Source organism: Zonotrichia albicollis, chromosome 3 (genome assembly GCF_047830755.1).
Source record: "Zonotrichia albicollis isolate bZonAlb1 chromosome 3, bZonAlb1.hap1, whole genome shotgun sequence".
Taxonomy (NCBI): Eukaryota; Metazoa; Chordata; class Aves; order Passeriformes; family Passerellidae; genus Zonotrichia; species Zonotrichia albicollis.
The window spans coordinates 55,752,960-55,768,917 of record NC_133821.1 but is presented as its reverse complement, the minus strand read 5'-3'; the positions used below and the strand labels follow the sequence as shown (position 1 = coordinate 55,768,917).

The window sequence follows — 15,958 nt, the reverse complement described above, 5'->3', positions numbered from 1 at the left end:
TAAAGTCTTCTTCTAAACCTTATATTTTGTTCAATATTAGGCCAAATCTAGAAACCTCTGAGGTTTTAATTATACATTTGACACTGCTTTTACAAAGGCAGAACAATGATTTGAAGCAAGACTAGTGTTGACCAGGTAGATGTTTTCCCTATAAAGAGTATGCTGTCTCTTTAAATATTTTAATTTTTATAAATGGGATGGAACAATTGTAATGCTTTGTTTTGATACTCTAAAAAAAAATTCCCCCCTCTTTAAGACTCTTCTTGAAGGATGCTGCAGTGATGAGATTCTCTATGTAAATGAAAATGGGCAATTCCAGCTTGACTCAGATTCTACTGCAGTTATTCAAGATGTCCAGTTGCTAGAAAAGCTGCTGCTTGACTGGAAGATATGGTCCAAAGCAAAGGTAAATACTTTAACTTTGGAAATACTTCAGATCTAAAAGTCAGTATTTTAAAAAGAATAAAGTACTGTCATGTCTGAAATTAATCTCTCCAGTTACATGTTAGTAAATGAAGAGTAGTTGTAGTTAGTTAATTACTATGATTTTCTAAAATTAATTTTCCTTGTTTTCTTTGAATAGCTGTTAGTAATATCAGTCTCCTATGATTAATGATGGAGGTAGCCTTAGAGTGTTAAATTCTGTGAATGTGCTGTATGCATATGATTTGTTATTTGAATTGATACATTTTTTGTGGAAAAACTAAGGAGGACCTGTTTTCTCTTGGAGTTAAACTGTTGTAAATAACTGTTTAGGGTTAATATAGCTAATAAAGTACAGAACTAATTTTAGACAAGTAATTTTTTTTTGTAGCTTAATCATTAAAACATGCTGAATTTTGTACAAGCATGACTTTACTGATTAGTTTCTAACTTGCTCTGACCTGACCATTTGCACTCATTTAGTCATCATCTTAGGTGTAAGACTAACTTGACTTTGTGTTTGTTTTTGGTTTTTTTCTCCCTCAGTATGTAGACTCACAAATATATTTTTGAAGCTCGTTCCTGTTTTTTGTTTTTCAGCAAGGTGTTTGGGAAACCCTGTTAGCAGCTCTAGAAATCCTTATCAGAGCTAACCATCACCAACAGATGTTTAACATTAAACAGCTATTGAAAGCTCAAGTGGTCCATCATTTCCTGTTAACTTGTCAGGTCCTGCAGGTACTTCCACTCTAAAATCCTACTTTGTGCTTGGCAAATACTCGTTTTTATTTGGGGAGGGTGGGGTAGAAGAGACTAAATTCTGTAGCAAAAGTTGAGTAGACTGTCCTCTGTGCTTCCAGACTACTTCCATCTTGTACAGGTATTGTTGCTGTAAACTGGTTCAGTTCCCTACTGGGTGCTCCGTTTGCTGCTGGGCAGGAGGAACAAGAGCTGGAGCCATCTGGTGTGATTTGGGTATCTAGGCTCTGGTTGCTTGCACAGCCGTATACCAGGAGCTGAAATGAACTGTCCCTTTTATACAGAAGTACCTGAGATGTCTCTTGCTCGTTCTTGTCTTTGTTACTGAAAGCCAGATACTCTGCAGGTAGTGAAGCTGTCTGTGCTGTATCTCCTCACACCTAATGGGGCAGCCTGACTGCTGTGCTCAGTCTGAGCACTCATCTCAAAATTTTGGTACAGTAGTAGCTTCCTCCCTGGCATGGAAATAGCTATGCCAGGAAGGACTTCAGAGAAATGCTTCAGTCCTTTGATAGACACTTGTTAAGAACATGAGTTTGAAATGGTTTCCTGCTCATAGTACATGGATCCATTTGTGAAAAGAAGTAATCACCTTTTCCTGTACTCTTATTTTCTACCTTACATTCTTTTTTACTCTGAGTTTCTCATTTCGGCACATAAAATTTTTTATTGGGGTTTTTCTTCCTTTAATGATTTTTTTACAAAAATATTTTCTTCATGTTAGTATCTGTAAATTTTTAGTTTCTTCATTTTTATATGGTGTTCCCTACTTTTGGAACTTGTTAGTTAACTTCTCAAATTGTATATTAGTGCAAATTCCTAGATACAGAACGTTTAGTAATATTTCTCCTGTAATTTTGCATTACAGGAGAATGCAAAAATAATTTTGCATATTAGGGAAAAGTTTTTTCTTGATTAAAAAACCACTCACATTGGTAAATGATTTGGCAATTTTGTGGGGACTGATGGAATGAAGGTGAAACTATATAAGCCATTTTCTTTGGAAAGACTTACTTAAATTAGCTTCATTTAATCTTTTCTCATAGCAGTCTCAGTTAACGTGTTTGTGAATCAAAAAAGGAGGTAAATTTAGAGAAGTTGGAAAGAAAGAAGATAACCACCATGCTCACCTTTTGGCAGAGTTTCCCACAAGTTTCTTCCAGTTTTGTTCTAAAATCCATATTATTTTAATAATTTTTTTCAGGTAGCTGTTGTTGAACTATATAAAATGCTTGATTAAGCTGAAATTATCAATATAATAATAAATTAATCTCAAATATAAAAATGGCTACTGAAGTGGAAATACAGATGACTCAGTATGGTCCTGCTCAGAAATGTATTAATATATTTGAATTACTGCTATTGGCAACTATTAATTTCTCTGCAAATATGTAATCCAATGACAATAAACAGTACTTTCAATAGTGATTCATGTTCTAAAGTTCCAGCATGTCATGGCAGGGCAGTATAGTATGCTCATTTTCCTAAAAATCAACTTGCATAACGTATGTAATATTTGGTTCATGATGGACTGCGATAACATCCAGGACGTACAGTAGCTTCTCTCACAATTAAAGAATACAACTTTATTAGGTCTTTATTAGCTGAGCTTCTTTTCTTGTCTGTTCTTATACAGCATGACAATTTAAAAAAAAATTAAAATTGCAAGTAGCTTACAGTTGTACTACTCTTTCTTTCTAGGAGCATAAAGAGGGACACCTTGCATCCCTGCCTCGAGAGGTTTGCAGGTCATTTGTGAAAATAATTGAAGAAGTACTTGGTTCTCCCCCAGACCTGGAATTGCTGACACTGGTCTTCAATTTCCTCTTAGCAGTTCACCCTCCCACTAATACATATGTTTGTCACAATCCTACCAACTTCTACTTTTCCCTGCACATAGGTAAATATGCCACAGTTAGATAAACAATAAGATAAAAATCTGGGAATAAACTAATATTTAAAAAAAAACTTCACTGTATTGTAATGACTATGTATTAAAAATTATTGAACTGTTGGAACGTAATACTGTAACTACTTTTACTTTTCTGAAACAGGTAACAGTTAGACTTTACTTGGAGAGCTTTCTTCTGTCTGTAGCCATAGATAATTTCTCTGGTGGTTATGCCTTTAACTTTCTTAAAGTTTGATGCTGCTAAATGATATGCTTAAGTTTAGCTGCCTGTGTGGACATTTGGGGGCAAATTTAGAAAAAAACATCCAGCTTACTTGTAAATGGAACTTCTTCCAAAATCTGTGTTTGGTCCTTTCTCCACTTATACTTTCTTGCTTCCTGTAACTGCATTCCAGGAAAAATAAAGGACACATGGAGCATTTTTTGCAACTGATGATTTGCGCTGCAAGGCATCATTGCCAAGCCCCATCAGTTCATTGCAGACAAGCTCCTGGCAGTGCCTGTGGGGCTTGAGGGGAGCAGACCTGGAACAACAGCTGCTCTAATATATCTATACTGGATGGTCATGTTGGCCAAATGATGGATGGGAGCTTTAAAAAATATTTCTTTGTCTTTTTAAAAATGTGAAACAATGTATAGTTCGTGCTTTTATATTAGCATTGTACAACCTAAGCTATAACTACGGTAAACATGGAAAACATCATCCAAGTCTGAAATATTTTCTCCTTTTGCTAATACCTGTGTACCTCAAGTTTTAGTGATCAGTTTCAAAGGCAGCACAGTTGTGTTTGTCTGTATCTGTCCTCTAATATTAGCTATTGTAGAATTCTGAGTAAGGGGAGAATGCATGTTTTGATACCTGAAACCTTTTTAGGCTGTTTGAGAACAGCCACATGTTTTTGACATGACAAAAAGTCAGTTGTCACTACTTGTATGACTGCAAGGACTGCCTTTAAATGTAGTTGTTTTAGTATATCATAATATTTTTATTGTTCTAAAGTAAATTTTGAAGTAATCTCTAAACCAAAAAGTGTTTTTTTTCAGTTTTTTGGACTTGAGAACTTCTCATTAGCCACCAGTGATCAGCTCCAAATGTAACCACCACTCACTGCTGTGAGTCTAATTTATCAGCAATGCAAACATTAAAAGCTTTTATGTAACTTTTCCCCTTATCTTTTCTTTCTAGATGGCAAAATTTTCCAGGAGAAAGTTGAATCACTTAGGTACCTGAGAAATTCCAGCAGTGGTGGGAAGTCAGTAGACAATTCTGCATTTGTGATTACATCTCCAACTGGATTTACAGCTTTACCACTGGAAGGTAAAACAGTTCTGGAGAAACAAGAATGTTAAGACACAATCCTTTGGTAAATGACTAGAGTGCCCAAAAGTGTTACTTTCCCACAGATATTTCTTAAAAAGCTCCTCCTGTCCCTTGGAGCTTGATGCCTGAACAGCAGAGTAAGAAGGATGGAGCAGAACATGCTACCTAAATAGCTCTTCATTCTTAAGTTGAAACAAATTGCCAGGCTGATGGCTCAGGCAGTGAAATGCACCAGATAAGCAGAAGCATTTCATTTGTTAAACAGACCTAGAGATGTATGAGAGTGCCCTGACCAGGCAACAGCTGAAGTAGTCAGCCTTAAGCAGCTATCTTATCTGGGCAGAGAGCACTAAGCTGATACTTTTCTTTCTTTGTGCATAATCCCTAACATCCACCCTTATATTTCAGATCATGTGTGACTGGCTGTATTCTGGGTATCACAATGTAATACCTTTTACAATTGATATCTTTTTGCTATTTTGTGTAGGAAAAGGAAATTGAGTCTTCAAGAACTACTTCAATTGAAACAACTTTATTCAAATTTTTTTTAGCTTTTCGATAAAGTGGTATGAAGAACATATCACAGGACTAAACTGTGTATGGAGTCAGTCCTTTTCCCCATGTGGAAAACATATGAAAACTCATTCTTCTAAATAAGTACTTTTAGTACTTTTTTTATGTCAGTATTACCAAATCATTGGTTTTGAACAGAGACTGTTCATGTGTACCAGAGGAATACTCAACATAATTTTTTGTGAAAATGTTTGCGTGATTGTGATTCTTAATTTGAATTTCCAAATTTATATAAATAAATGTTTAATTTATATACTCTTATATTTAATCAGGGATTATAATAGTGATAGGACAAGGAGTAATGGGTACAAATTAAGAGGAGAAGTTTAGGTTAGATGGTAGGAATAAATTTTTCACTGTGAAGGTGGCAAGACACTGGAGCAAGTTGCCTGGGGAGGCTGTGGATGCCCCAGCCCTGGCAGTGCTCAAGGCCAGGTTGGATGAAGCTCTGAGCAACCTGGTCTAGTCGCAGGAGTAGCTGGGACTAGAAGATTTTAAAAATGCATTCCAACAACTTAACTCTGTATGATTCTATAAAATAGCAGAATTTTATGTGTGTTAGGTAACTGCTACCTGCATGTGGATTTGCAATTTTTTGTTGTACTACCCGCTGATGTGTGTGAAAGCTTGACTGTAAGATTGCTACAGCTGTATAGATCTCCCTTGTTGCTGAAGACCAGCTTGGTCTGGCTGTGTGGGTACATGTATGTGTGTATGTATATTCATGTATTTCTTTAATATATTTCATAGATTTATCATAAAAAATACATTCCTAATGCATTGTCATTGCCCTAATAGTAACTGATGCAGTTTTAAAAATATTTGTGAATGAAAAAATCTCATTTTCCTAGTCTAACAGGTAACTGCTTCTACCAGTCTTGTATACAGACATCTTTCTCTCTCAAAACTATATTTTGTTAAAGACTTGTAATATGCTCTGAAAGTTTGACTGTTTTATGTCAAAATGTGCAGTTAAAAGCAAGCACTGTTAATTAAAACGTAGTTATGTGTTCTAAATTTGAAGTATATGTAAAACCTTGATGCAAAAGAGTTGCTGAGTAGAAATGTGATGTCCACTGAAACACTGCAGATTTGACCTCTTACACAAAGCTCCAGATAGAACAAACTGCTTTATTTGACCATTCTTTGAGCAAGAATTCTGGTGTAGACACCTCCAGATGTGCCCTCCACTCTCTGTGATTCTGTAACAGTTCCTGCTGAGGGTTAGGTGAAAGGATTGTAACTTAAATGTAAAAACTCCTGTATATTGGCAAAAATTACTTTGCATTTTATTTCTTTCACATTTGTGACTTGCTAAATATATGGCTGCGTAATAATTTAATATCTCTACTTTGATTAACCAAATCTGAGTTATGTTAGGCATTGAATCAGTTTTGCACATAAAATTAACTTGGGTCACAACAATTTTAAATAGGTGAAGAGTGTATCATTATTAGAAAAGCTGGGTTTTAGTGTGAAAGGAATGCTTAAGATGTCCTTATTTCTCTAGGGAGCACTTCCAAGGCTAGTGTACAGCAGAAGATAAGCTCTCAGGCACCTAGAAGGCTTTCTAAAAGCTTACCAGCATCACCTACTTCCTCACCCCAAGTTCATCGAAAAAGACTGACTGAAAGAATGGGAAGCAGTGTTGATGACCTGCAGATCCTTGGTGAGCGTGACTACGTTGATCTTCAGGGTAGAATTGGTTTTGTAGAAAGTTCTGAAACTATGAAGAGAGTACAGGAAGAACTCTTCCTTAGCAGCTGTGAGTCTGCAAAAACAGTTTGTGACTCAGAGCTAACATCTGCTGAAACATTTGAAGATATTGCAAAAGAAGCAGAGTTATCTGAAAGCGCATTGGAGAGTAAAGAAGCTGATACATACCTGAAATGTGGTGAAACTGCTGCTGGTGGTGCAGCGGAGGCATCGCTGCGGCGTCCGGACAATCTGAAAGGCCTGCCTTCATTTCAGAAGGGACAGGGTCACTTTGCAGGGTTGGGGTTGGCATTCTCTGTTCTTGGAGCATCATCAGCCATTGCTCGCTGGCCAAGCTTTGCTGACAAGAATGTTCTTCCTGAAGACTGGGACAGTCTCGCTTTTTCTTCACCTAATGAGAATACCCCAAAGCCATCTGAAAGCCCTGATGACAGGTAAGCACAGAAAATAATAGGTTAACATGAGCTTTAATTTCACAGTTCTTGCTCTTGATTAGTATTCCATAAAAATTCAAAGTCTGAAAACTAATGGAATGTTTTCAATAACTGTCATACACAAATTTATTAAGCTTTTAGTGTATGGAATGTTCTGTTGTTTCAGTTTTTGCTGTATTTACGTAACAAATTTTTAAAATCAGGATTTTTGCTATGTACAGTAAAAGTGGGAACTGCTAACAAAAGAAAGTAGTTCTGGTCAGATTATCCTTTTTACTATCTGCCATCTAAAAATAAGTGTTAATGAAGATTGGTGGCTAGGAGTATTGGAGAAATGATGTCTTCCAAATTTCTAACCTGAACTCTCTTTCTGTCCCTCAAGAATTTTAATTTTACATTTTTTAACCTTTCCTGCTGTAGTGAAACATATTCCTCTGTTTTCAGCTGTGCAGAAGACTATCTTGTGCTTATCTGCTGTGGGTTATACGATCTCTTGCGTGGAGTTCTCCTAATCCTACCCGATATCATGCTAGAAGATGTGATGGACAAACTTATCCAACCGGATTATCTTATAGTTCTGGTGAACCACCCATCTCCTCTCATACAACAAGGAGTCATTAAAGTAGGCCTATATCAAATGTTTCCCCCTAAAAAGATGTCAACCAGTATGGTTAACATGTTGGAAATGTGGTGGGGTTTTAATATTTTTGTTGACCTTTCTTCAGTTTTCTACATTTGAGTTTTAAGATAAGTTTTCACCCTACAGATTAAAAAAAAAAGTAAAAACAAAACCAAGCAAATTACAAAGCAACATAAACACAGACTCTTTGAATAGATAAATATAGTCTCTAATGTAAGCCAAAGGCCTTAAGAGCTTATTGATAGCATTACCATTGTAAATGGAAGCAACAATGCAGAAAGTCAGTGACACAAAACATGATGCAGTGTGTAAAAGTGCTTGCACCTTGGTTTGACTTGTACGGGAGTTGACTTTGAGTTATTCTGAGGAGTCACCTGCACATTTGTGGACTGAAGAGGGACTTGAGGCTTCAAAATGTTTTCACAGATTTTTGTAGTATTAAGGACAGTGTTTCTGTATGATTATATTATGTAGATAAAAAACTTTGAGTAGATTTCTATTTTAATTTGAGAAAGAATAAGACAGTATGGCTTTATTGAGAATGAATGTCATGCATGCATTTGCACGCACACTGAACTGTAAGATTGAACAAATATAAAAAGTTTGAGTATTTATGTATGCATTTGCTAACTGTTGTGTTTGATTTCATCTGCCTCAAACTTAATGAAACGTGTGTTCAGATCAAAAATATATAATTGATGGTATAATTGATGTTTGCAGTCTTGAATTTTAAAAAATTTCAATGACAGACAATAATTTCACTTTCAGGGCATTTATATTAAATGTTTCATTCTTACACTATAATTATGCATTTATTTTTAGTTGCTGGATGCATATTTCAACAGAGCAAGGAGGGAGCAGAAGGAAAAATTCTTAAAGAACCGTGGCTTTTCTTTGCTAGCCAACCAGCTGTATCTTCATCAGGGCACTCAGGAAGTTGTAGAATGCTTTTTGGAAATGCTTTTTGGCCGCTCTGTTGGCTTGGATGAAGAGTAAGTAATGCTGTGCTTTTATGTCCTGTAACAATATGTGAGTTACAAGCTGTGCACTTTGCTGGTCAACAACCATAAAAAACTATGGAAGACTATTTTGGTAGGTTTTGCTTGTTTAACATTGAAATGTATTAAAATCCTTAGGGCTATTGTGTGGCCCTTAAGCTGTTTGTAGCAACTTCATCTGAGGGAGGCTCTCAGCAGGGATCTTGTAAACACTCAGACTCTGAGTGCCTCAGAGACCTTGAACTCAAATGTTGTGTAATCAGTTTAACTCTCTCTGTCACTAGACTTCTCTTGGATTTTGATAGGTAATTAAGGAAAAAATCTTGATGCCCCAGCTGCTTCCTTATCTTGGCTCCAAATTTAAATGGCTGTCTCTTTTAGGGAAAAATCCCAGAGATATACCATTTTCATGAACTGAGGAGCCATCTTATATTGACAGAAAAGGAGATTACCTTTAAGCAGACAGCTGTATAAGTAAATGATATTTTTTAGAATTAATATGACTACTTAATGCTTGTACAGAAATCACCTGAGTAAATATATTCATTGGAAAAATCTTGAAAAAAGTTCCTCATTAATTGCTGCCTCTGCAGGTTTTGTAGCCAAATTACTTTTGCCTCTTGACCTGATCTTCACCACTCAAAAACTATTTTTGTTTAATTGCAATATCTAGTCATGGCTGCTTAATTTGTCCCAAGGCAGAGAACTGTTACTTCTTCAGGATTTATTATGGGGCTGGAAAGATAATTCTAATGTCTAATGTCTCAGGTTTTTAGGATTTTATATAATAGTCATATTATAGGGCTGATAACCTTATGAGAGTAATGTAGTTTCTTAGTGCATAAATAAAACACTGTCTGAAGCAGTGCTTTGAATTCTGCAATCACTATAAGCCAGGTGCCAAACTTAAACCTCAGCAGTAATGGATATGGGATATCAAACCTGCTGCCAGTCAGTTTGTTATTGTTACAGTGATGACAAGCTGGATCTGTTCTCTTGATAGTGTCTACAGTAGTTATAATAGTGACATCGACATCGGAAGGGTAATGCACCATCTTTCTACACTGATTAAAAACTCCTCCATTTTCATGAAGTCTGTATTGTCGACAGTTGGTAGTTAGCTAAAGCATCAGATTTACTTTTTAGGCATGTCATTTCTTTGGGGCTGAAATGAAAAGTTTATTTTTCTCTTATTGGATTTTTTAGTAGATAGCTATTGTTACTACAATGAAATGTAGGAAATTACCATGGACATCTTTGCCAAAATACAAGCATGTGATACATAACTGATATTCCAGTTGTCTGTACTGTTTTTGTTATCAGAGTGTTCTTTAGGATGCCATTTACTATATTTCTGTTAACAGATTTGATCTGGAAGATGTCAAGAATGTTGGACTCTTTCGAAAATGGTGTGTCATTCCTGTTCTGGGTCTAATAGAGAATTCCCTCTATGATAACGTTCTGCTGCATAACTGCTTCTGTCTCCTCCTGCAAATCATAAATTCCTGCTCAAAAGTTGCAGACCTGCTGCTTGATAATGGTTTGCTCTATGTGTTGTGTAATACACTGGCTGCTCTCAACGGACTGGAAACAAAGTGAGTGTTGTTTCTGTTGCTGTCAAATGTCCTAAGCACAGCCTTAAGGCTAGCAAGAAATTACTGTATTCATTTTTTCTACTTTTTGAAATTGTTAGAGAGCGTGTACAAAATACTGGGTTTGAGGTTTTCAACTTTATACCTGTAAGGTAATGTTTAGTCAGTTCAAATAGTGGAATATAAAATGTTCTTTCCATACCTTAAACATTCAAGTGAAATGACATTTTAAAATGTGAGATTGTCACACTGTCTGCACTTTCAATGCTTTTCTTAATAAACCTGAATAGTAAGATAAAGGCCCAGGAAATGGTACATTCTACTGTCTCTATGGCCAATATCAAAACTGAAGAAAAGTCTCTCTTGTACTGCCTATGATTTAATATTTGAGATTTTTCAATGACTTTATTAGAGATAAAGATTATGTACTTTGAAAAATATTATACAGGGAACAAAGGAGAGACAGGGTTTTGTTATTTTATTTCATTAGTTGGTATCCTGAAAAAATGCAAAGGTTTCCTTTTTACCTCAATATAGTTTTTGTTCAGCATGATTACAAAATGAGATTGTCCTGATACTTTTTTGAGAAATATAGGATTTCAGACTTGTTCTTTACCTTAAAAATCTGATAGTAATACATAATTGCTTTTCCAATAATACTGTGCTGCACTCAACATTAGAATGTCTCACAAATTTGCAGGCATTCAATCTGCCATTAGTTAACACTAAAGAAATGTCTTGAATTATAGTGTTCTAGTCTTCAACAGTGACACTTTTATATGAAGTACAACAAAATATTAGGTACAGTTGGCAGAAGTAGCAAGGGGAATAATAATGGGTCTTGTTAAGAGTTACAATCTACTAGAATTGTCATGTTTCTGGTAACTACAACTTTGTTTGCAGCATTCCCTTGAATGACTACAAGTTACTTGCATGCGATATACAACAGCTGCTGGTAGCAGTTGCAATTCATGCCTGCAGCTCCTCAGGTTCTCAATATTTTCGTGTTATTGAAGACCTCATTGTGCTGCTGGGTCATCTCCAAAATAGTAAAAATGCAAGGATGCAAAGTAAGTTGTCTGCTAATTTTTGGGGTCATGGGACTGGAAAAGTAAATCCCTTCCCCAGTTTTCCGTTTAATATTCCTGCTGAGGGAGAAGGGGGAGTTTTCTGGTGATGAATCTTTCTCTTCTAAGTGGTTCTCAAATTAGTTGTTTCCCTTAGGAGCCTGCCTTGTGGTCAAGAATTGTGTACTGCTAATCTGAAAAAATAGTGACTGCAAAAGTTCCTTAAGGATATTTAAATGAAAACATGCTGTACAGTTTCATTTAGCTTGTTTTAGAGTGATCAAATTCAATGGCTTTTCTATGACAACTAATTTCTGTAGTGTCTGTATCTGTGGCATAGCAAAGTGACTTTGTGTGACTCCTGTGGAATCTAGAGTTTTGTAGCTCTTGACACATGTTGTGGTTTGACTTATTACAAATATCTGGTAAAAATTCCTGAAGATGTCATGTACACTTTGTATGCCTCTCTCTCTAGATATGGCAGTTGTTCTGCAGCTAAGAGTTCTTCAAGCAGCCATTGAGTTGATAAGGACCACAGCAAGCCAGGATGCTCAGGAGCAGGCCAGTTCGGCGCCGGCACCCTCGGCTCCACATCGCTCAATGTTTCAAAAGCGCAAAGGCATCGCGGGTGAGTAGCAGAGGTGTGCCATTCTTGTGCTTGCTCCTTCCTGTATGTATTGCTTGGCGATTCCATGGTATTACCACCTTTGGGGATTCTCTTAAATTCACAAGTTGCTTAGTAAAGATGTTTTTAAAGTAATTTGTAATGCCTGTAATAGCCAACCTCGCAGTAAGTTAATGCCAAAGTCAAGGCAGTGCTTGTAACTAACACAGCCATAATGGGGGGGTTGCTTTGTTGCACAACTTTTCATTAGAGACCGTCCTGAAATAAATACCTGCCACTCCAAATGTATACGTGGAAGTGCCACTGAGGTTGTGTTTTTAAACCCTGTGTTGAGTTCTGGCTTTCACAGTAATACTTTCCCTGTATTTGATAGCTAATCAGTCCTTCTATAAAAGTTTTGGAGTTGGATGTAAGTTGATTTTGTATGTCTCTTACAAATGCATTAAAGACTTCACAAAAGATACAGTTTAATAACCTGACAAACACTTAATTTTTCCTGTTTACTATGGGAATGTTTCTCTTAATGGTCAGCTTTTGAGACCTCTCCATCAACCTAGTGAAATATTTTATATATATGTTCAGTAGAGTGAAAATGGTTTTTATACTAGTGAACTTAGTAAAGCACTAAAGGTAAATAAAAATAGTTGTTTCCAAAAGAAGGAAGTACGGTCAAGGCCTCCCAGTTCACTTCAAGAAAATTCTGAAGAATATTCTTGTGAGTTAGATACTGTGTTTCTATTAGTGCCAATAGGTATGGTACAAAATGTGTTTGCTGATACGTCTGGTTCATCATTTGTGCTGATGAACCCACTCTGCAATATGCAAGATTTTGTTCTATCACTAATTTTTAATCCTTCATTCTATTTATGCAATAAAAACAGGAATAAAAGTAGTGGGTTTGAATGTTTAGCAAAAAAATATGGAAGTCCTACAGTAAAACTTTATCTTGAGATTAACTCATTTCATGGTATTACTTATTATTTGAAATTTATATATTTATTCTCAAAAATCCTTAAAAACTAAAAATAAGAAGAACAAACACCCAGTGACGCTTATGTTCCCTTTGATACTGATACATCTCAAATGTTTGTTTCATTAAATGATGTGAAATCTTTGGATTAAAGTAGTTGCTGAGTGATGGAGTTTTCGTGCATTTTAGTAGAATTCTATTCATGCTTCTCTCCTTTAAGGTTCCAGGAAGTTTTCACTTGCTCAGTCTGATGCTCTGCTGGTGAAAATGCGCTCACTAGCAAGTGAGGAATTCAACATGATGATGCAGCGGAGAATGAGCCAAGAAAATCCTGTCCAAGCCACTGAGTCTGAGTTTGCACAAAGGTTACAGAGGCTGACTGTTTTGGCTGTTAACAGGCTCATTTATTTAGGTAGGATTTCTTTTTGTTTGTTTTCTGATTTGATGAAAAATTAATTCTTGCTTTTGAAATGCTGAAGAGTTAGAAAGTTGTTCTATTGACAGGAATTTAGTGGATTTATCCATAAAGCGTTATTCTCTATGATTTGTCTCTCACTATTATGTAACTGGCAATCTGGATAATGTTTTTATCTGAATGAACTGAACAAGCTGTTTTATTTCTACATTAGTCCATTCATGTGTTAGCTGCCTGAATTATTACATGAAGATTTAACTGCCAAAGGGAGCATCTGCTCTCTTAAAATGCAATTTTTCTATGAAATGGCTACATTGGTTAGCAAGACTTGATGACTTTGAGAGCTAGTGCAAATTCTGCAAAAGCAAGAGAGAGTGAAAGTATGGTAAATATATACCAGAAAAGGCAGTATTTGATATAAGGGCAACTAAAGGTTTGTAGGATTGTCTTGCTTGGGATGGTACTGATCAATACGTACCTCTTAAATTTTAAGCCTCTACCGAAGAGTGCCTTGATGTACTGGGTATAACAGAAAATACAAGTCAAAGCAGAGCTTCCGCATCCCAGCTGGAAGTTCCCGAAGAGGAAAGCCAGCAAGAACTGACTAGCAGAATAAATCCTTTTCTTAAAGAAATGGTCAAAATGTTGGTGGAAGGAATCAAAGTATCCATTGTAAGTAATTAGATGCTGTCCATGTTAAAGCATATTTTATTCATAAGGTTCCTTTATTAGGAACTTTCATTCATGGTGTATTCTGTTCATAAACGCTTTTCCTACTGCCTTTGTCCATCCAACTGTGGCATTAAAAACTGTGGCTTCCCAGTTACTTTGCAGTTATAAAATAAAAAATTGATCTTTTGTGATTTTTGCCTTTACATTTGTCAAAATTATTCTTGAGCAAGAACACAGAACTTAAATAGACTTTCTTGTACTATGAAAATTTGCTTGGTCTCTTAAACTTCAACATTTAGGTTTGATGAAGCCTATAAAAGCAGATCTTCTGTGCATCCACAGGTGGTGGAGATTTTTTTGAGCAATAAGTTTATAGTATCTTTTAGAATTGGGAAGGAGAGCTTTCTCTTTTTTCAATTCTTAATAAAGTGGTGAAAATCTTCTAACATACAGGTGTTAGCTTGTCAGCATTTCCAAGGCAATCAGTTTTTGCTTGGATAATACAAAGTGTATTATTACTCTTCCTTAGGTCATCTTGATGAAAGTAGTTCTACCTAATTTTCTTTCTAGCTCAGAAAAATTACATTTGATAGGTGTATTATCTTTCCATTGTGTCATATTTGTAGTACTTTTCAAAGATGGCAAGCTTTTTCTTGTGTAAACACACCTCCTTCTAATACTTGTTTTCTAATCTTTTGAGGTAATCCATTCAGAAAACTGGTGATTAATGTAAAAGAGCTGTTAATTAAAATGAGTAATAAAGAAACCCTCTGGTTTTTAAATTCTCTACATCACAATTTTCACTTTCTGGATTGTTTTACTAGAATGCTTTTTAACCCATAATAATAATCACTCTAGTAAACCAAAACACTTCTTCTGGTAGATAAAATTTTGTCTTGCATTTTGATCATAATAATCTGAAAAAATTGATAGAAGAAAGTCCTAATCCTGTAATATTAAAAAGTTGTCTCCCTTACTTAGGGCACCAGCAGAATGAGCACTCCAAAACAGCAGTGGAACAGAATCCTCTTGTTATGTAAGGACACATTCCGTACGCAGCTTGGGAGGCTTCTTGTGCATAGCTTGTCTCCTGTGAGTCCTCTGCAGGAGAGGAAGCAGGCTTTGGAGATGGCACACGAAGTAAACCAGCAAGAGATTTTGCGTGACTGTCTCAGCCCAACTTTGCAAGTAAGTTCAGGAGTCTTTGAGAGAAGTTTCTAAAACCTATATTCAATTTTTGTCTAGATTTTTTGATTATTTAGAACTGTATGTGGCAAGTTGTTCACTGCTACTTGTGCAATGTTTAGTGACTGACAATTGCCATACAAAACACCTGGTGTACCCCTGCAATTGCTGTACTATCCTGAGGATAGATAAAATTAGGTCTGGGTATGTTGGTGCTGTTCTGCATCAAACATATCCCCTGTGCTGTGCAGAGACAAAAGGTGATACTAGTTTTAACATGAAGGATTTTACTGAGGAAGTTAGGAACTAACGTGCCCTAAAAAAGCAAATTAAGGAAGGAATTATCCTTGCTTTGAAACTCTTAACTGCGGACTTCCTGAAGCTTGTAAGAATTGATTTCAACTAGATTTTAAGGAGCAGTCAATCCTCAACCAAAGCACTTTGGTGCTCTCTTTCTTACTTGGCCTTTATTAGATCTTCAAGTGGGATTATGTATTCTACATTCTTAAGTTAGAAAGCTGAATAGGCTCTCCCTGCTTTTCTGAGTTTCTCGGAGGAAAGCTTGTAATGGTGCTATGTTAGTGCAAGCTTGAAAGCCATCATTTCTTTGAGTCACAAGAAGAATTCAGGAAGGAATGTTGCAGTTGGAGATCTTC

General features: G+C 36.0%; 1 protein-coding gene across 4 annotated transcripts in view; it reads left to right on the top strand.

Moving 5' to 3' along the window:
• LYST (lysosomal trafficking regulator) overlaps positions 1–15,958 on the top strand; it is an 88,617-nt gene that overhangs the window by 50,163 nt on the left and 22,496 nt on the right. For all 4 annotated transcript variants that reach the window (XM_026793826.2, XM_074537502.1, XM_014267439.3 and 1 more), the window contains exons 19-31: positions 257–406; positions 1,024–1,161; positions 2,884–3,082; positions 4,281–4,412; positions 6,499–7,138; positions 7,583–7,760; positions 8,601–8,770; positions 10,141–10,371; positions 11,272–11,438; positions 11,911–12,063; positions 13,251–13,442; positions 13,939–14,117; positions 15,099–15,305. In XM_026793826.2, the coding sequence (XP_026649627.2) occupies positions 257–406; positions 1,024–1,161; positions 2,884–3,082; positions 4,281–4,412; positions 6,499–7,138; positions 7,583–7,760; positions 8,601–8,770; positions 10,141–10,371; positions 11,272–11,438; positions 11,911–12,063; positions 13,251–13,442; positions 13,939–14,117; positions 15,099–15,305 (2,736 nt within the window). The remainder of the gene's footprint in view (positions 1–256; positions 407–1,023; positions 1,162–2,883; positions 3,083–4,280; positions 4,413–6,498; positions 7,139–7,582; positions 7,761–8,600; positions 8,771–10,140; positions 10,372–11,271; positions 11,439–11,910; positions 12,064–13,250; positions 13,443–13,938; positions 14,118–15,098; positions 15,306–15,958) is intronic.